The 20,566-nt window shown below is 37.0% G+C and overlaps 3 protein-coding genes across 5 annotated transcripts in view; 2 read left to right on the top strand and 1 right to left on the bottom strand.

Annotated features, from left to right (window-relative positions):
* Positions 1-819: 819 nt before the first annotated feature.
* LOC149488525 (putative peptidyl-tRNA hydrolase PTRHD1) lies at positions 820-1,648 on the top strand. The gene is made up of 2 exons (XM_089695246.1): positions 820-1,223; positions 1,409-1,648. Exons 1-2 carry the CDS (start codon positions 1,035-1,037, stop codon positions 1,592-1,594), a joined length of 375 nt encoding a protein of 124 aa, XP_089551372.1. The 5' UTR covers positions 820-1,034; the 3' UTR covers positions 1,595-1,648.
* A 928-nt stretch (positions 1,649-2,576) lies between these two features.
* Positions 2,577-20,566, top strand: part of Vps4 (vacuolar protein sorting 4) — a 326,101-nt gene continuing 308,111 nt past the window's right edge. Inside the window, exons 1-3 of one of the 3 annotated variants that reach the window (XR_016315659.1) lie at positions 2,577-2,706; positions 3,050-5,210; positions 6,695-6,899. Coding sequence is in view for 1 of the 3 variants with exons in the window: in XM_089695669.1 (XP_089551795.1) it covers positions 3,069-4,391 (1,323 nt within the window). In the remaining 2 variants the exon portion in view is untranslated. Of the gene's footprint in view, positions 2,707-3,049; positions 6,900-20,566 lie in introns of those variants that run through there. The other 2 variants (XR_016315658.1, XM_089695669.1) reach the window with 2 other exon arrangements.
* Positions 13,853-18,881, bottom strand: LOC149488524 (uncharacterized). Its single transcript, XM_089695244.1, has 6 exons — positions 18,796-18,881; positions 18,160-18,365; positions 16,574-16,709; positions 15,668-15,801; positions 14,330-14,489; positions 13,853-13,992 (listed from the first exon to the last, which is right to left on the bottom strand). The coding sequence occupies exons 1-6, from the start codon at positions 18,842-18,844 to the stop codon at positions 13,901-13,903; spliced, it is 777 nt and encodes a 258-aa protein (XP_089551370.1). The 5' UTR covers positions 18,845-18,881; the 3' UTR covers positions 13,853-13,900.

Here is a 20,566-nt window from a genome sequence, read left to right as displayed (position 1 = left end):
CAACTTTGTCTCCGCAACTATTTTGTCTCTCCCACCTATGGGCTAGTATGAAAGTGCGCGCACGTAGCGACGCAACTCCCCATACAAATTGATGGGAGAGACAAAATAGTTGCGGAGACAAAGTGGCTCGTGCGCGCTCGCTCTTATAATATTATCTGGTATCAAATTTCAGACAAGAGAAAATAATGAGCTATTTTCTAGTTAAGCTTATTGCATAGCTTCTATCGCGGGCCTTGAGCGCGGGGACCGAATCCAGAAATTCTGTAACGAAAAAATCTCACGCTCCCCACTCCGACGGGCGTGGAGGTGTGGCTTGAAGGCATAGCTGATAGCATGCAATAGCTTTACCGCGGCAGTGACCGAGTGCCACACGTCTTTTTTTAGTTTTTTGATTAATTTAAATAAAAAAATTAGTTGTTTTTAAAGTAGGCTTACGATCGAGATGTTTACGTGATAGCATAATGCAGTGGCAGCGCTCGAGATGAGACGGGAGATCGGTCCGTCTCTCTCTCGTTATACCTGCGATCGCGCTCGTGAGGTTTTGGTGTGACACAAGTTTCTGAACATGTCACCCGACTAAAACGATTTTAAAAACGTTATCACGTCAATATTATATTACGTGATTCATCAACTATATAATTGGGTTTATAATAATGCAGGGATAGAATATAATCATTTTATATTTTTATTTTTTATAAAGTTATATTTCCTCTTGAAGGTCTCTTTGTCAAATTCGCCTGTCTATGACAGTCTGTGACCCTTTCTGGTATGTTATCACTTATCTGTGTTTGACATTTGACATTGACATTTGATAGCTGCTGAGAACTTTCAGAAGTTTCAGAGCCCTCTATTTTTTTATTTTATATTTATAACTCAATGAAATTTAATTTAATTACATTTAGGAATTATTATTGAATAAAGCTATTGAACATGATATTCACAGAACATTGAAATTACTCGTCTAAGTGATCCCATAGCCGTTACTTATAATTATACTGATCAAACTTTATATTGATTACGGAAGTTATTAAATTATGTCGAGCTCAACCGTCCAATATATTTTACTTAGGAGCGATTTACTAAAAGACTTGGGTTGGTCTATCGGTGCCCTGGTGGCGCAGGCCTGCCATGCTTCCACAGCTGTTCTTCATGTATATAGAGATGATGAAAACACTATCAATTACTTAGGTGATTTAGATAATATGCATAAAGTAGTATTAGAAGTAAGTAAATGCATATAAAATATTAAAGTTAGACGATAGTTTGTGCAGTTCTAACTGCTTCAAAATGATATGCTTGAAAATTGTTTATATTGCATTTAACTTTTATGGGCTATAATGATTTCAAAATTGCTCTTTATTTTAACTTTATTAGATACTATAACTAACATAAATATTTATAATTTTAGGTACCGAATGAAGAATCCCTTAAAAAGATTGCGGAAAAGTTAAAAGAAAATTCAATTGATCATAAGTTATGGATTGAACAGCCAGAAAATATTCCAACCTGCTTAGCGCTCAAGCCATATCCTAAAGAGGAAGTGAAGAAATATGTAGGGAAATTCAAATTGTATAAAGCTTTGTTGACCTCATGAATTTATAAGTTTATAAGTCTTTAATGATGTAAAACATTAAATATTTAATCAAAACTGCTTTATATCACTACAAGTATTGTATTGTACAATATATGTACTTCTTTTTTAATCATTTATTAACAGATTTTTATACATTTTGTTCACGGCAGCCCTATTGTAACAAACACTCTTATGTTAACAACCTAGAAACATTAAAAATATTATTAAGTAAATTTTAAAAGAATAAGTACATAAATTGGATAGTTATTGCATTTGTAAAATACTGATAAATTGTAGGTAATGTAGATAGAGGAAAGATTTGAGTCTTTAGAGTCTGTAATTAAATTATTTTAACATGGATGGCTGTAGCGGTGGCTTCGCCATGGTAAGTCGTAAGATGTCATGTAGGTAGTTTGTAAACTACAAATGCTGCCAAAAAAAAAAGATCCAAATATATTTTAATTTTCAAAATATAATAAGAGCATTTCTATAGATACTATAAAACTAAAAATTGAAATTATTATGTTTCGAATTGGTTTTGTTATGTACAGAGCATAAGAATTATAATATTTTGTCGTCGCCATAATCAGTTTTAAAACAACTATGTACCTACCTAGTTACCGCAGGAGATATTATGTTGCTAGGTTATTTTGTAAATTATATTTAACTAGCTGCGCTTCGCGGTTTCACCTGCGTGGCTCCGCTCCTGTAGGTCTTAGCGTGATGATATATAGCCTACCTATTACATATTAGCCTTCCTCGATGAATGGGCTATCTAACACCGAAATAATTTTTCAAATAGGACCAGTAGTTCCTGAGTTAAGCGCGTTCGAACAAACAAACTCTTCAGCTTTATAATATTAGTATAGATGCCGTAAAGAAAACCGATCAGTGAATCAGGTGCAACTTCTTCACTGGCATGTATTCAAAAAGCCTTGTATACAGATCATTCGGGATTATAAAAATTAAAAAAAGAGAAACGTCAAATATTTTCAACACAATATGTCAGTTTATGTTTGACGAAAAACAGGATTTTGATGTTAAAATAATTCTCATTTTGCTAAGTTAAAATTATCCATTATCCTCTGCGGAGCAAATACTTGGGATTAAAAATATATAGATTATCTTGAATGGTACGTATAATATCAATGCTTGTACTATACTATACAATACAGTACTATCGTCATTGGTAATTTTGGATTCGTCATAATTATTATTCGAAGAAACATTTGATTTGATTTCTATTATGTTTCTGCTATCATCAGCAAATTTTTGTTCTATTTTGTAAACTATTTGGACGTATAACGATGAAATAATCCGAAATAATAATTTAAAATACTTCGCATATTTGGTAGATGACTCACTTATTGAGGACTCTATCAACTCAATTAAAGTTTGTTTAATTGTTTATTTGATTAAAGAATAGTCTTTTTTATTGAAAATGTATTTATTTCATCATTAAGTATATACTTTCAGGTAACAAAAAGGGTTTAAGATGACCTCATCCAATACCTTGCAAAAGGCCATCGATCTTGTCACTAAAGCTACAGAGGAGGATAAAAACAAAAATTACGAGGAAGCCTTAAGACTATATGAACATGGCGTGGAATACTTCCTCCATGCAGTGAAGTATGAGGCTCAAGGTGAGAGAGCTAAAGAGAGTATAAGAGCTAAATGTTTACAATATTTGGATAGAGCAGAGAAACTTAAGGAATATCTGAAGAAAGATAAGAAGAAAAAGCCAGTAAAGGCAGGTGAATCCAACTCAAAGAGTGATGAAAAGAAGAGCGATAGTGACAGTGACTCCGATGATCCAGAAAAGAAAAAGTTACAGGGTAAACTAGAAGGTGCCATAGTGGTTGAGAAACCACATGTCAAATGGAGCGATGTAGCTGGCCTCGAAGCAGCTAAGGAAGCCCTAAAAGAGGCAGTGATCTTGCCTATTAAGTTTCCGCATTTATTCACAGGGAAAAGAATACCTTGGAAGGGTATTCTCTTGTTTGGCCCACCTGGTACTGGTAAATCTTATTTAGCCAAGGCTGTAGCTACAGAAGCAAACAATTCTACTTTCTTCTCAGTGTCTTCATCTGATCTTGTATCTAAATGGCTTGGTGAGTCTGAAAAGTTGGTGAGAAATCTCTTTGAACTGGCCAGGCAGCATAAGCCCAGCATTATATTTATTGATGAAATTGATTCCTTGTGTTCATCTCGATCTGATAACGAGTCAGAATCGGCTCGTAGAATTAAGACAGAGTTTCTGGTACAAATGCAAGGAGTGGGTAATGATATGGATGGTATTCTCGTACTTGGGGCTACAAATATACCTTGGGTGCTCGACGCTGCTATCAGAAGGCGATTTGAGAAGCGTATCTACATAGCTCTACCAGAGGAGCATGCCAGACTTGATATGTTTAAATTGCATTTGGGTAATACACGACACATGCTGTCCGAGCAAGATATAAAGGTGTTGGCGACTAAAACTGAAGGTTATTCCGGAGCTGATATCAGTATTGTTGTGCGAGATGCGTTGATGCAGCCTGTACGAAAAGTGCAATCGGCAACTCATTTCAAGAAAGTCACTGGCCCCAGTCCAACTGATCCTGATTTGATTGTTAATGATTTGTTGACGCCATGTTCCCCTGGTGACCCGGGAGCTCTGGAAATGACCTGGATGGATGTACCAAGCGACAAACTAGGGGAACCACCTGTCACTATGTCTGATATGTTACGCTCGCTCGCAACATCTAAACCAACAGTCAACGATGAAGATATGATCAAATTGAAGAAGTTCATGGAAGATTTTGGACAGGAAGGTTAAGATTTTCGATTTATCGTGTTTGAGATCATTAAATGTTAATTGTTAGAAGCACTGAGCTTATATTTGTATAATATGCGGTTTATTTTTGTAACTAAATATATTTTAATTTGCTCTGCGTAACTTCATATGGATAAAAGGCCTAGATCCCTTTTTCTTTAAAGTAGATAGTCTAATACAGGTATGTTTTAAAGGTGTCAACATTACCTTATAAATATTTATAGTATATCAACTACCAGTGGGAAATTATATAAGAAAAACAACTATTGGTGTTCAAAGTGTACCTTTTAAAAGATTTTAACATTTGTAATTATTAAAGTGTTATAGCAATTAAATGATCCATTATAACATCAAAAGTAATTTACTTATTTTAAAATATACAATGCTTCTGCATGTTACTTCTATTTGCTGATTTTCAAAGAACAAAAAATAATAGATCGATGGAAAAAATATATAGTGGATATAGTTAATTGTAAATTGTACTAGCAATTTTTGTGCAGGTTTCTTGGAATTTTATCCTTTAGTGTTTAGTGTATTGTATGCATAATATAAATATGGACATGAATTTTTGCTTACTAAAATTTACAATTAAGCTTCTTTCAGAGTATTTTATTCTGTGTCCAATCCTTAATAATGCGTTTTCTTAAAAGAGCTTGGATTTAGAATTACTTATACAGTATACTATTAAAATTTGCTTATTGTATATTTTAAGAATTCTAGAAAACTGCAGGTACATGATAAAAGTTATGAATTCTTGTAAAAAATAAATAATATACATTACATAATATTATGTCATATTTACATAGAAATTATTGTTCTAAGGTCAGGTGGGGTAAGAGGGTCACTGGGGGAAGAGGGCCTAGAGACCATAACTAGTAAACCGAAGCGTTTATGACTATGTACTTTCCGTCGATAAAAAAGTGAAGGCGAATTAGTTTGAGTGGTTTTGAGTAGATGTCGCTACGTAGCACAGACATCACAAAAAATGTAAACAAATTTGACAGTTGCGAATTCGGCTAACACCAAGTTGGCTCGTTTTTTTGCGAACCCATATTTTAGTGATAAAAGTGTGCTAGAAATATTTTAAATATCCTGATACACGGAGAAAACTGTAAGTATTTCTTTTATTAATCATTTTAGTTAAGAAACAACTAAATATTGTGAGTTTCTTTCGCTTGAAAATCCTAGACTTCAAAAACAATAGCTGGGGTAAGAGGCTCACTATTGACGGTGAAAGAGGAACATATGTTTCTCTTCCCCCGTGTGAGGGGTGACCAACATTTTGATTAATTTATAATTATATGTGGATAAAATGAAAAGAAGTGACTGACTGTTCTGTACCTATTACAATTTTAAATTATAACTAAAAAATTCTCGCTCATGTGTTTTTTTTATATTTTTTTTTTATTTAATAGGCGGGCAAACGAGCATACGGATCACCTGATGTTAAGCGATTTCCGCCGCCCATGGACATTCGCAACTCCAGAGGAGTCACAAGTGCGTTGCTGGCCTAAAGGATTATGCCTCCTGTGCCAGTAATTACTTCAGGGCCTCATCTCACCACCAAACCGGAACACAGTGATGCAAGCACCACTATTCGCCAAGTTTCGCTAAGTTCGCCTGTCTCAAAATTCCAGAAATTCCAAAGAATTTCTTTTGGATCAAGAAGATCATTTATATTTTTAACTGACTTCTTAAAAAGGAGAAGGTTCTAAATAGATGAATTAAAATATTGATTCGCAATATTGATCTCATCACATAGTGCCATTGTTATTTTTAAAGAGTAACTAACTAGGAAAACTAGTTAGGGACAGACTGTTTACCATTACTATGTATGATTAAATAAAAATAGAATTATAACTAGTCGACTTCTTTTTAGTTTGCCACCCCTGATCGAACCTGTATGTCCCTCTTACCCCGAATTGATGTATTCTTGTTTTTTATTCCAAATTATACCTTATTTCATCGACATTAAGATCTAATATTGACCAAAGACATTCTATCTACAAATTAACGAACATTTAGCAACGAATATTTTAATTCAAACTCCAATCTTAGGAAATACAATGACTGTCCCTCTTACCCCTTGTAAGGGGGAAGAGGAACGATTACTCAATCTTGACATTAATGTCAATATCTTCGTAAGAACTGTTATTAGAGTAATGACATTTAGCCTACGGGAAGCTAATACATAAAGGTAAGTTCTGTGTGTTTCAAACATCTTAAAAAGCTATAAATGTTGTTCCTAGCAGTCAAAATATTTTACTGGAAATGAAATATGTTCCTCTTACCCCACCTGACCTTAGAGTTTTTTGTTATTTCGACCAATGTTGGATTATTTTTATGTAACTTCTTGAAAAAATATTGTGATTTTATTTAATTTTTATTCAATCTAACAATAAGTTTGTAGATCTTAGTTCTGTATTTGAATTAAATATATTATCTCAAGTGTAATTTCCCTTATTATGTAATTGTCTTTATTTTTTTATGATTAAAATTAAATATTCAATATTTGTGACTTTTAATCCGTTGCTAAGACTTGTTAAGTTTTTATTATAATACTAGCGGTCCGCCCCGGCTTCGCCCGTGGTACATATGAAAAATAGATGTTGGCCGATTCTCAGACTTACCCGATATGCACAGAAAATTTCATGAGAATCGGTCCACCCGTTTCGGAGGAGTATGCAGACTAACATTGTGACACGAGAATTAGGTTTTTATTATAATATAATGAAATATTATGTAAAGGTATCAGTATATAATATTATGCTATAAAATAAATACAGAAACTTGCATGCTATCTACTTTAAATATAGGAATGTATGTTGAAGCTTATCTAAGAAAATATTACATCAATGCGGTTGAAGACACTTGTAAGCTGTCCACCTGAGTGCAGATGAGAATTCAAAAGTACAGGTAGAGATTTTTTCCTCTTGTCTCCATGATTTATGTACGGCGTTGCAGAATAATAGATTAAAAGCAGTATTGAAATAGTATGACACAGATGCCGTACAAAAATGGTGGTCCACAAAGTCGGAATTTATTTTTATTTTTCGACAATTGCCGGGGTAAATTTGCGGTCATTTGATTTTGAACGGCATCTGTGTCATACTCTTTCTATACTGCTTTTAATCCATTATTCCGCAACGCCGTTCAAAAATCATGGAGACAAGAGGAAAAACTCTCTACCTGTACTTTTGAATTCTCATCTGCACTCAGGTGGACAGCTTACAAGTGTCTTCAATCGCATTGATGTAATATTTTCTTAGATAAGCTTCAACATACATTCCTACATAAGTAGATAGCATGCAAGTTTCTGTATTTATTTTATAGCACTCAGGTGGACAGCTTACAAGTGACGGCATAGTGCTGAATCTTATTATTTAATGCTCTTAAATCGTTCTAGAGAGGTCACCTGGTGCTGGTGGTTCAAATGACCCATATTAATTTTTCAACATGGGCCTGTAGTCTATTACCATGTCTTCAAAATCCTTTTGAAGTACGAGTTATATATCTACTTATATAGGATTAGGTCACGTAAATTCAAAAACATTGAGGAGGAGATGACTTTATTTACAAATTATAGACATAGGTCGTCTCAGGTATGGGGTACGCCACTGCCAGCAGGCAGAAATGATAACTCAGGGGTGGATATCAGTTCTTTACTAATAAAATACTTATACAAAGGTTGTGGATCAGTGGTCGCCTTTCCACACAAGGTCACAATACACTATATTATGCGAATGCACACAAGATCAAATTAGGGTTTGCGCGGGAAACGTTAAAGTTAGGCGTAGCTTCGCGTTCGCGGTTTATCCTCGACTCCCTAACGGCTGCACGTGCGGGAGACGCGCCGGCCGTTACAGAGGGGCGCGGGAGGTGAGGTGAACCTTATGGGCAAGCGTCCCTGCTGCACGTGCGTGAGACGCGCCGACCGTTACAGAGGGGCGCGGGAGGTGAGGCGAACCTTATTGGCAGGCGTCCGCGAGAGGCCCTTGTGGGTAAGACACGGGTACCTACAAGACTACGGTTTACTATATACTCCCCCTCTAGTTCAGGTGTACGCCCTCGTTCCTGGACTAGCTGCTCTTTTACCTTCTTCGGTCGTCCGCGTTTCTTGACGGGGTTAACAGGTTCCGGCGGAGTATCATCGTTACTAATGAACGGGGTCAAATCTTGAACATGGTATTTCCCTATAATCTCGTGAGGCAGCTCCATACGCGCAATGTTGTACGTCGTAGGGCTTATCTTCTTGGTGATGATGTAAGGACCATCGCGTCTCGGCATGAATTTTGCAGTGAGTGCCTTTGAACCTTTGCTCAAGAGGTGTGATTTTAGTAGCACCTTATCACCCACATTGTATTCTACCTGTCGACGCGACTGGTCGGCGTATTCTTTCGCCTTGTCCTGCTGCTTCTCGACTCGTTCTCTGATCGCCGACAACGAGCTGAGGAATCGTCGTAAGTAGGGTGTTATTTGGGGAACAAAGTTATCTTTGTCAAGTATGGCACGTTGGTCATGTGTTGCTTCCGAAGGTGACCGCAGCTCTCTTCCGAATGTCAGGTACGCCGGTGTTGTTCCTGTTGTACGGCAAACGGCACTATTCAGAGCAAATCTGATCACTGGCAAGTTCTTGGGCCAGGTGCTATGGTCTCCTTCAACCAATCGTGCTAACTGTGCCTTAAGATCGCAGTTTTTCCTTTCTGCTGGGTTGGCTTCTGGGTGGTACAGTGGCACCAAGTTCTGTGTCACACCCAAGACTGACATACATTGACGCATGACTGCCGAAATGAACTGAACTCCGTTGTCGGATATGATCCGACGAGGCAACCCAAACCGCATGAAGAATTCTTCGATGAGGACACGTGCGCAGGCTTCAGCTGTAGCATCCTTAAGTGCGTATAGTTCTACCCATCTTGTGGCCGTGTCTTCAACGAGCAATATCCACCGTTCCCCTTCCTCTCCTTCCGGTAATGGGCCGAATAGATCTATGGCCAACACCTCGTTACGTTGATTCATGACGGGCGTCTGGAGGAGGCCTGGAGGCTTGTTATTGGTGGCCTTGTATCGTTGGCATTGAACGCAGGCTTTCACGTAGTCGGCTATTATCCTGCGCATTCCTGTGAAGAAGTACAGCTGTGATACTTTCCTGTAAGTATAGTCAATACCAGGATGCCCTGCTACTGCAGAGTCATGACATTGCTTCAAGATGTCTTGCTGTTGACCAGCTGGAACTACGAGTTGTGGTGATTCACTGTCCGAGTCGGGGTTATACCGGTACAGCACTCCTTGATCCATCATATATCCCCGCTCTGTCCATCGCTGGGCTGCGACTTCATCGGTGGCTTCGAGCTCCTTGACAATCTTCTCCAGTTCTGGATCTGCCAGCTGTTCCTGTCTCAACAGATCCGGTTTCTTCACAGGTACGTCTATTATTACAGAGCAAATGCCGCATTGATCGCGGGTTTCTCCTGTGCAGATCGGCCTACTTAGTGTGTCGGCCACAACATTTGCTTTACCTGGAGTATACTGGAATTGTATATCAAACGACTGGAGTTTGAGAGCCCACCGCACTAGCCGACCGGTTGGTGATTTTAAGGTCAGCAGCCAGCGGAGTGGTTGGTGATCACTTCCAATAATAACGGGTTGCCCATCGAGGTATGATCTAAAACGTTCGACTGCCCATACCACCGCCAGAGCTTCACGCTCGGTGGTAGAGTAGTTTCGTTCCGCTGAGGTAAGGAGTCGACTCGCGTACTCAATTGGTCTTTCCTCTTTTAACTCCCCCTGAAGTAACACAGCTCCTAAAGCGTAATTACTGGCATCCGTTCGTAATATAAAAGGCCGACTAAAATCAGCTTGGATCAAAATTGGGGCTGAAGTCAGCAACCGCTTGAGCTCATTGAAAGCTTGTAATTGAGCTTCACCCCAAGTCCATGGTTGTTTCTTTCGTGTCAAACGCGTTAACGGTTCAGCCACTTGGGAAAAGTTAGGAATGAATTTCCTAAACCACGAGCACGTTTGAAGGAAAGTTCTCATATGCTTGAGATTGGCCGGCTCCTTCATTTCGAGTACAGCGCTAACTTTATCATTGTCGATGGAGACGCCTTCCTGTGTGATTATGTGTCCAAGGTACTTCACTCTCTCCCTTGCGAAAACACATTTCTCTCTATTTACATGGAGGTTATATTCAGTCAAGCGCTCGAAAACTGCCTCGAGGTCTTTGAGGTGCTGTTGGAATCCACTTGAGATTATCAGGAGGTCATCCAAGTAGGCTAACAGGACTACATCCTTTAATGATGCGCAGGAGCGGAGGCGGTCGATCAGCCGTTGGAATGTGGCCGGCGCGTTCTTGAGGCCGAAAGGCATGCGTTTAAAGCGATATATGCCGAGCGGAGATATGAAGGCTGTCTTATCCCTGTCTTCTACCCGCACGCTTACTTGCCAGTAACCAGATCTGAGGTCCAGCGTGCTCATGAAGCAGTTCCTTTTTGTTGATTGCAGGAGCTCATCAATTAGTGGCATAGGGTACGTGTCTGATTTGGTAACAGCGTTCAGGCGCCTGTAATCTACACAGAACCTGACGCCACCACGAGCCTTAGGTATCATCAACGCTGGAGCGCACCATGCGGACTCGCACTCTTCAATTATATCTTCCTGCAGCATTTTCTCAATTTCTTTTTTCATCACCTCTTTCTTCGCGGGATTCAAACGGTATGGGGGCACTGCTATCGGTGGGTGTTCACCTGTATCTATACGGTGCTCCGCGAAAGGCGTAGGAGCTCCCCCTAGACGGAAAATGTGCGCGTGCTTAACGAGGATCTGAGCGAGTTCGTCTCGTTCTGCCGACTCCAGCTGAGTACCCTCGTCATCCCGGAGAACATCTGTAGAGGCACAAGTAGTGCCACGCGAAGTTGGTTCAAAAAATAGCGTATGTTTAACGTGATGATCGTTGTCAAAATACCATAATTCCTTGGAGAAATTAATAACGACACCCATAGCCCTAAGGAAATCTATACCGAGTAATGTCTCGTTGTCGCCGGACTCGGGGAAAATGAGAAATGGTATTGTGATGATAACGTGTTCCAACCGCACCTGCAACGTGGTAGTGAGAACGTTCATTTCACGTGCGTGGCCATCGGCGAGTTTAATTTGCCTCGTCGAGGGCGTGAGCGGGTGGCCTTTGCGTAGAAGGAGAGCATATAGTGTGTAACCGGCAATACAGTGTTTCGCGGCAGTATCAATTAAAGCTGTACCATTTACTCCCAAAATCTCGATTTTGAAAATGGGACGTAAGTCGCGACGTTTGACGGGCCTATCGCCGACGCTACATGCCAACAAGTCGTCATCGTCCTTAACACGCACATAATTATCATCATAACAATATATTAAATTCACATCATCAGTAAAGTTATTGTTTTTTACATCTGTTGATTTTTGCGAAAAATCTGACTTATTACAGGTTTTATAGTTAGAAATTTTTATACAATTACATTCAAAATCCGACTTAATACACTTTTTAATTGTACCGTTACATGTACGCTTAGCCTTAACGTTATTGCAATCGTGAACAAAAAATGAGTTACATTTCAGATGTGAGTCGTGATTATGATTGTTGTATGTATCGTTCCTGAACAAAATGTTCGAATGACAGCACTTATTTTCATAAGGAATACCGGTTAGCATTTCACGATTATAATAGTCATTGTTCAATGTACCAAACGAACGATTTTGAAAATCACGATCGCGCACTGGTAATTCGAGACTATAGAACTTTTCCGATTTATTTACGTAATTTACGGCACTTTCACTCGCGTTATTATTATGATTGTAAGACTCACCTCTGTCCTCTAACTTACGACACTGTTCACGTCGGTGACCGTAGCGCTTGCAGTAGGTACAGTAGGGACGTGCATGACCCGAGCCGGAGGCCGAGGTCGTCGGAGGAGCCCGAGGTGTCGCGTTCACACCAGGCGCTCCGCGCGCTTGCGGCTGCGGCGGCGCGGGCGCGTGCAGGGCTGCGGCGGCGCGGTGCGGCGGCGGCGAAACAGAGGCCGCAGGCCGCGCGCGCATCGCGGGCGTGCCTCGTTCCCGCGCTTCGCCGCCAGCGGAGGGGGCCGGAGCGGCGCGGAAAGTACTCGCGCCGGCGGACGGCGATGGCCTCGCTGTTGATGCTCGTCGTACCTCTTCTCCCATGGAGTCTTCAATATTTCTCGCGTGTTTAAGTAATTCGGCGAATGTCGTAAACTCCTCTCTGCGGAGTCGTTTTCTTATACGAATGTTTAACAGGCCGTATATCATATCTAGTTTCACTTTTTCCGTTAAGTCACTCGGTGGCAACCTTGCCAACAAGGCGCGAGCTTTCGCCACGAACACGTCTGTATTTTCTTTCCCTTGTTCGTTTTCGAACAAGTCGCGGTATATTCTGTGGGGCGGCCGTCGGTCGCCGTAAGCGCTTCTTAAGTTAAATACGACCTCGTCCCACGTAGATATTTGACTCTTAATGCCCTGCCACCAGGTGGCCGCATCATACGTCAACAACATTGACATCCCTTTAATTGCGTTGGTATCAGCCACGTTGGCGCACTCTTTGTAGCTTTCCACTGCGTCTATGAATCCTTCTATCGATTCGTTCGGTGCGCCGCTAAATACCGCCTTACACCGCGCAAAATTACCGTTTTCGGCCGTCGGCGCGGGAGTCGAGGTCATTGCGCGGTTTCCCATAACACTATCCAGGATTTCTTTTATTGCCTTTGTTTGTGTTCTCTGAAGACCTTCCAGGAGCATGGACACACTCTCTTGCGAGTATGTTGCGTCAGCGCAGTGAGGGGCGGGGGGGGGTTGGGGAATGCGTGTTGCATCATCCCCCTCGCCGCCATGCTGGTACTCCTGTTGTTGTTGTCTGGTACGCGTCATTATTATTAACTGAAATAACGGATAGTTCGTACGAATTCAACCACACAACACGAATCGTTTAACCACTAATCCACCCACTGTTGGGACGCCAGATATAGACATAGGTCGTCTCAGGTATGGGGTACGCCACTGCCAGCAGGCAGAAATGATAACTCAGGGGTGGATATCAGTTCTTTACTAATAAAATACTTATACAAAGGTTGTGGATCAGTGGTCGCCTTTCCACACAAGGTCACAATACACTATATTATGCGAATGCACACAAGATCAAATTAGGGTTTGCGCGGGAAACGTTAAAGTTAGGCGTAGCTTCGCGTTCGCGGTTTATCCTCGACTCCCTAACGGCTGCACGTGCGGGAGACGCGCCGGCCGTTACAGAGGGGCGCGGGAGGTGAGGTGAACCTTATGGGCAAGCGTCCCTGCTGCACGTGCGTGAGACGCGCCGACCGTTACAGAGGGGCGCGGGAGGTGAGGCGAACCTTATTGGCAGGCGTCCGCGAGAGGCCCTTGTGGGTAAGACACGGGTACCTACAAGACTACGGTTTACTATAAAATTAATTTAAATTTAATTTTTACTAATAATTTTAATTAATGCATCAAGATATCTTCTGATATATAATATTGCTGGCGATGAAAATAATTATTAAATCTAAGCTAGCTTCTAGTTGTCCAGGCGATGAATTGGTCTCTGTAAAAAACAATATAAATATTTATATAGGTATTTAATAATATATTCTTCCATATATCTAACATTTCAACAATAGCGAGTGGCAATATTAATTTTGCAATGTTTTGTTTCTATTTTGCTTATTTTACTCTCCTTTGCCATAAATAAATCGTAATTGTTCCATATTAAATTAATATGATGACCAATTGATATAAAATATTACCAATATCTGGCAAAGGAATAATACTAAGATTTCCAAAACCTTTTTCGATTTGATCTACTCAATAAAATTGAGAAATCTTTAACTTAGCAATAAAATACCACCTAAAAGTGTGATAGCTAGTTAAAATAATCTTACGGATGAAAATGGTGCGTTCCCTTTTATGATTTGCCAAGATAGCAACGCATTTCAGTCGTAAATGTGGTTTGGCAGGCGCTCGCAAACCCAAAGTCGATATAAAAAAGCCCTGGGACGTGGCTGCTGGCTCGTACTCTATCAACCATGATGGTTCTGTTACCTATAAAGATATAAAACATATTAATTATGAAAATAATGTACTACGGTTTGGTTTGTTTGTGGCACATATTATGATTTTATAATATGGGTTTAAATGCTGTGGGCATAATTAGGTAACTTACCTATATTAAGATAACATTAATATGAGATAAATGCGTGTGTTAAATTTTATAATTTTCAAACTTCTAGCTTTTGATTTATTTCAAGTACTTGTGAAAGCTGAAAATTTGCAGCTCCTCAGAATTTTTTTTTGAGCGACTGAAAAGTTGAATGTGAATAACCTTTTGTTTTCGTTTACTGCATTCATCGAAATGCATTTTGTACGAAATAAAGTTCAGAATAGTTTATCGGACAAATACATTGGATAGGTAATTTTGTAGTTTTATATTTGATAGAATATTTATTGTGTAACAAATAAACAATAATATGCACGATTAAAGATTGCGCTGTGTCATGTCATATCTATTTTCGGAAATTCCACCTATTGGTATATTGATAAAGTTTGCAAAGCGTTACAAGAATTTTTAATTATATACTATGATTTAAGTAGGTATGTGATTTAAGAGTGTGCTCGTAGAATTCCCGCAATATGAGTTCCATATATCCATTCCAACTCCATCATTTCAAAATTGAATTTAGAGACAAAATTAATAATACAACAATACAGACACTGGAAAATTTTCATAATAACGCGAACGGTATAAATATTTTGGTCAATTGGTACATGAGTTACAATTTGGATAGAGTTTATTCTGTAATTCATTCATTCAGAGTCTTATTATTTCATTTAGGTACTTGCCAACATAATATTGTTTATCGTAAAATTTTATAATCTAGGCCAATTTTTAATGTTCTAAGAGGTCAATGGTATATCCTAAAGGTAGTAGGTATTCAGAGGTTTTGAAGGCGCGCGAGTGTCAAAATGCTGCAAAAATAACAAATTGAGTACCTATCTATCTAACTACAAACAACTAAACATAATATTATGTTCCTAACGGTTGTATTAATTCAGATACAGGATCCTTGTCTTTACTTTGAACCGGCTTCGCAAGGCTTCGCTGTTGTAAAAGTGTAGCTTTCTAATAGTGAATGAATTTGTACAATAGATAGAGTAGTTTTTGAGATAAATCGTAAAAAAATCTTGCTTTTCTTTGTAAAATTAGTATGGTTTTATCGTACCAGTTGTCCATCCACATGCCATTCCAACAGCGGTGGTGGGAACGCCTTTGCTGAAGAACAATTGACTTCCAGTGGTTCATGTATTTGGTAAAGTCGGTCGTATCCAACTATACGAGGATTTTCACGGGAAATATCTGAAAATTAACAAAGCATATAGATAATTGTTTATTTTATAAGTTAAACACAGGTACCTACATATAGTGATTATTCAAAAAATATTATAAATCTATAAAACTCATAGGTATAGGTACTTAAGTAAGTTGTCCAATTAATTATTAGTTCTATTCAATATTTATACATTTTATCACAATAAACTTTAGTTTTATATACCTATACAATGAAATAGTTGATTCGAGACCTGAATTTCCCGGACTAAGATTTATATTAATGTGCTCAATATCTACAATAAATGATACATCGATCGACATTTGAAAAGTTATTTATAGATATGTAAATGGAAATGAGTGTATAATCAAAGTACCTAAACTCAAAGGACAAAGATAAAATCGTTTAAAAGATACAATAAAGATCTTTAATTTTCCATATTTTCATAATATTTTATTGTGATCTTTCGCTCCAAAGTTACCGAAATAAAAATAAAATTACTTATAAGGGTATAGGTGCGTAGGTGTTCGGTACTTATAGGTATCTTTTCAATTTTGAAAACTTTATTTGTAGTTTAACAAATTGTATCAATATTTACGTATTTATTTACGGAATCGCTTGCAAAATTTTCATTACCAATAATAATTTATAGAATAAACTGTAAACGTTTAAACCAAAGCAAAAGTACTTAACTAGAACATAATTAAAAAAACCTCTTTCACACAATACACGAGTATTTCATTTAAATTCCTTAGAACTAAACTGTAAGCTTCTATATACAAATGCTTAAGTGTTACTTACAATAAACTTCCATGAAAGCCTCTGATTGTGCTGAATGAAAAGATGGTGCCTCTTCAGACACCTCGCAGCGGTAAAGACCTCGAGATTTTAATGTTAAATCCCGCAGGTGAACGCGGCGAGCGCTTGACCTCTCCATCTAAATGAATACATTAATGGACGTTACTCTCGCTTCTATTTAAATAAAGAGATAGGTCACTTATGGGGATCATTATGGCGCAAGTTTAGTCTGGTTACGTATTATTTTGTGCTGGAATGTGCTAAATAAAGTTAAATTTAATTTATAGAAATATTGCGAGTTTGTGTTTAAGAAATATGTTTAAAATATTGTTTTTTAGTTTGTCTAAGTATCTTGCAAAAACTACTATGTTTTTGGGTTTGATAAGAAGGTAATTTGCATCTATATTTGTGCAATCTGTGACATCGTAATACATAATATAAGATTTTAATAGTATATGTACATTTTCTTATAGTAAGTTTCAAAGTAAAAGTTTTTTGAACTTTGTAATAAATTCCATTTTATTTTCTCTCGTATTATAAAATTAACTGAAAACTGTGGCATTAGCCGAGCTAGCTTTCTTATGTAAAAGTCATATTCTAGGTACCTACTTATAATAAGTTTTCTTTTAAGTGTTTCGAGTTTCTGCAATTCGCTGGTTATGTTTTATAAAATTTATTCTTGTTTATTACTTCTGTCCACGTGCTATAAAGAAGAATTAATATTTAATTCATCAATGATTTAGTTGTGTTACAGTTTGAGTGAAACAAAGTAACTGTCACTAGTAATTAAAACATTTTTATTTAATATGTTTACTTATATTTTTTATACGTACACTTTTTATATGGCGATGTTTATCATGAAATAGGTTATGTTAGTACCAGGAGCATAGCTGCAGGCATATTAAGACTAAGTCATCATATGAAGTGAAAAGCTAGTGATCCCTTCCAATTTAAATTTTATGATTTTACAAAATCCTGTCTACTCTCTCTTCTCACCTTAAAATATTCGAAATCGGGTTTATGGATTAACGTGAATGACATTACTATGCAAATCTATTTGTGTTGTTGCATAAAAATGTGAGCTTCGAACATGTAAAAGAATTTATTTTTAGCAGTCGGGAGGAATTCCAGTCTTATCTCTAGATCAAACACGGTGCATACAATATTGTAAACAAGTTTTGTGTATGAATATTTTATCCATCGTATGAATAGACTCACCGCTTCAATGCCGCAGATATAATTCAGTATACTTACAATCAGGTTTAATGCTTTTTCATTTTCATAGACACGAGGGTTTAGAAATGCAAGAATTCAAACAAAGTTTTGTCTGTAATTTTATGCCGTGAATTAAAATTTCTGCGTCATGTTTCCATTTGTACAGTTGACATATTTTATATTTAATTCAAATATATTTATATTTAACCGCAATATAAATAACAGAACAGAATATAATTTAAATAAACTCAAACTTAAATATATTATTTATTAAATTAGACGTCTTCTAGAAGCACATTTGAATCGTCATAATATAGTTTTACCAGTTACAATAAAATATATTACTTATATTTAAAATGCAGTTAAAAACTCACGTCAACTTTAACGCCTTCAACTCTATGCGAGTGTTGTGGCGGCTTCAGCCGGGGCATGTATCTGTAGAATTCTTCATTATCCTTGTACCATTTCACAGAATACAGTTTACCGCCCTCGAGGTCATAATCACAAGTCATAGTAACTGACTCCCCTCGTTGCTTTAAATTTGGTATGGACACACCGACGATTTGCAGACAAATGGACGCTAAAATAAAAGCTTAACTTTATATTCTGGTTGGGTTTAGAAAATTATTATGCAAATAAAAGAGCGTCTAAATTTGTTAATTAGTCAGGTTCTATTTCACGGATATTGTGCAAAATCCATTTTGAATTTAACTACCACGGTACGTTAATTAAACGTTAAAATAGAACATGATTTTAAATAAAAGGTTCTAAATTGTTAGAGGCTTTACAGCATTGTTGCAATAAAATAAAAAAAATTGACTTCTTTGAGAATAAATTTTCCACTAAATAAATAATAAATTAAATGCACGACTTGATAAATTCAACTGTTCCATTATTATTTTATTTTAAACAATACATACTAAAACTATATAAAAATACTGTTAACTGTGTCGAATTATAAAATACGTACACACGAATAATAAATTTAATAACTTTTGCATTTTTTTTACCTTCAAGATAAATTAGGAGTAAATAGCACACAATTATTCGTAGCTGCATTTTACACTTCAAAAATATAACTTTACATAACTTTGTAGTTAATGATAATATTATACTTTATAAACAGTTAACTTTTAACTTAACATAATAAATCATTCAATTGAATATCATTGCGCTTGTATAAGTAAAGTCTTTGTTTCGTATTACTTCGTAGCACCGAAAGCGGGTGCAGCGTAGCGGGCGTAGAGAGCAACTGTTGCTACGACGCGGTAATGCTACGGGCTACGTTACGTTCATGCAACTTGAATAATACGATTATGCACGTTCTAAATTTATCGAGTTAGACTTTGACTCGAAAACTTTATACTTTTTTGGTTTTGAATTTAATAAAAGTTTGTTTACCATATACCGTTTAAATATCGCACAACTTGAATGTTTTTGAATATAAATAAAAATAATTTTTTTATCCAATAATTTATTAATTTAATGATTTATTAGTATAATTTTAACTTTTTAGGATTTTTATATTTCACACTGTACAGAAAAGCCCTGAGATATTTCAAATATTCGCCGCAAAAAGTTCTTAACTTTCTTATAACAGACCCCATAAATCTACGGCTTCTATTTTCATACCAGGACCATCGGGACGTATTAATTAATTAGACCCTTAAACATAAAACAACACACCATAACATTAACCTGAATCTTTTAGCTAGAAAATATAGAATTGTTCCATTTTATACTACAAGAGCATACATTATAGATTCCATGAAATAAATCAAAGCAAAGCTTTTCAAACATTCAAATTCTTGTTTTGCGTATACAAATGCAATTGCAATAACACATCCCTCCTTACTTGCTAAGGTTAATTAGTTTGGAAAACCCTTGTATTAATGTATACTTAAATTTTACGATGTTCCAATAAAACAATTTTTTATAATAAGACTTAAGAGGTCATTAGGTCGTCAGTATTCGTTATAAGATAAGCAAAGTACACATAAGTAGAGTCTACATCACAAGTAATAATTATCAAAGGTTGGAAGTAATTATTAAAGAATATCATCCTCCATTTTCGTAAAGTACCTTAATGAAAACATTATAGGCTTAAAGAGGATTCATTTGGGGTTTCGCGCCATTATCGCCGTATCAAAGTGCTGACCGCTGGATTAGTGACAGATTTAATAAATAGATAATTTGCTAATGGCGTCTCGTTGTTATCCATTTCGTGGACGCAAGAGTAAATAAATTTGGCACTCGTTTTGAATAATTCACCACAGATTTTGCTGGATTTCTGTTCTGTTTAAAGTAGGTGCTTTAAAGAAGGAATTGTGAATGAATGAATGAATGAAAATTTTATTGTACAACAAATTACAGACATTACATAAAATGGAATACACATAAATTTCACAATAGGCGACCTTATGGCTACAGAGCCATCTCTTCCAGGTAACCCAACTTGTATGTTAAAATACTATATTTAAGTTAGAACTCTTTATATTTATTGATGTTATAGTTAGAAAGCAAACTGAAAATTACTAAATATAAAAACTGCATGAGAAAAGAAACCAACATAAAATACTATCCCGGATCTGTAATAATTTTAAAGTTCAATATAATCACGTGCCATTTTAAAATGATACATTTAAATGTTTTTCCGCCAGAATATATCCTAGTTAATACCGATATAAAGTTCCTCCATAACAATACCATTGCGCGCTATTCAATAAATCGTCTCGACTTCACGATTTCTTTATACTTCGTCCCACATTCAATGTAATAAAA

Source organism: Colias philodice, chromosome 5 (assembly GCF_061535455.1).
Source record: "Colias philodice isolate Cphi_HAF_F1 chromosome 5, ilColPhil1 Martin Lab GWU primary, whole genome shotgun sequence".
Classification (NCBI taxonomy): Eukaryota; Metazoa; Arthropoda; class Insecta; order Lepidoptera; family Pieridae; genus Colias; species Colias philodice.
The sequence above is the reverse complement of the archived record's forward strand: the minus strand, read 5'-3'. Positions and strand labels throughout refer to the sequence as shown.

What these genes read in the sequence shown, in the direction of transcription:
- LOC149488524 (XM_089695244.1), bottom strand. Translation starts at nt 18,844, where the DNA reads ATGCAGCTACGAATAATTGTGTGCTATTTACTCCTAATTTATCTTGAA. An exon ending in TTGAAGGCGTTAAAGTTGAC is followed by an intron (nt 16,710 to 18,159) that starts GTGAGTTTTTAA and finishes GTATTCATTTAG; the next exon opens with ATGGAGAGGTCAAGCGCTCG. An exon ending in GGAACGCACCATTTTCATCC is followed by an intron (nt 13,993 to 14,329) that starts GTAAGATTATTT and finishes TGTTTTTTACAG; the next exon opens with AGACCAATTCATCGCCTGGA.
- LOC149488525 (XM_089695246.1), top strand. Translation starts at nt 1,035, where the DNA reads ATGTCGAGCTCAACCGTCCAATATATTTTACTTAGGAGCGATTTACTA. An exon ending in TGCATAAAGTAGTATTAGAA is followed by an intron (nt 1,224 to 1,408) that starts GTAAGTAAATGC and finishes TTATAATTTTAG; the next exon opens with GTACCGAATGAAGAATCCCT.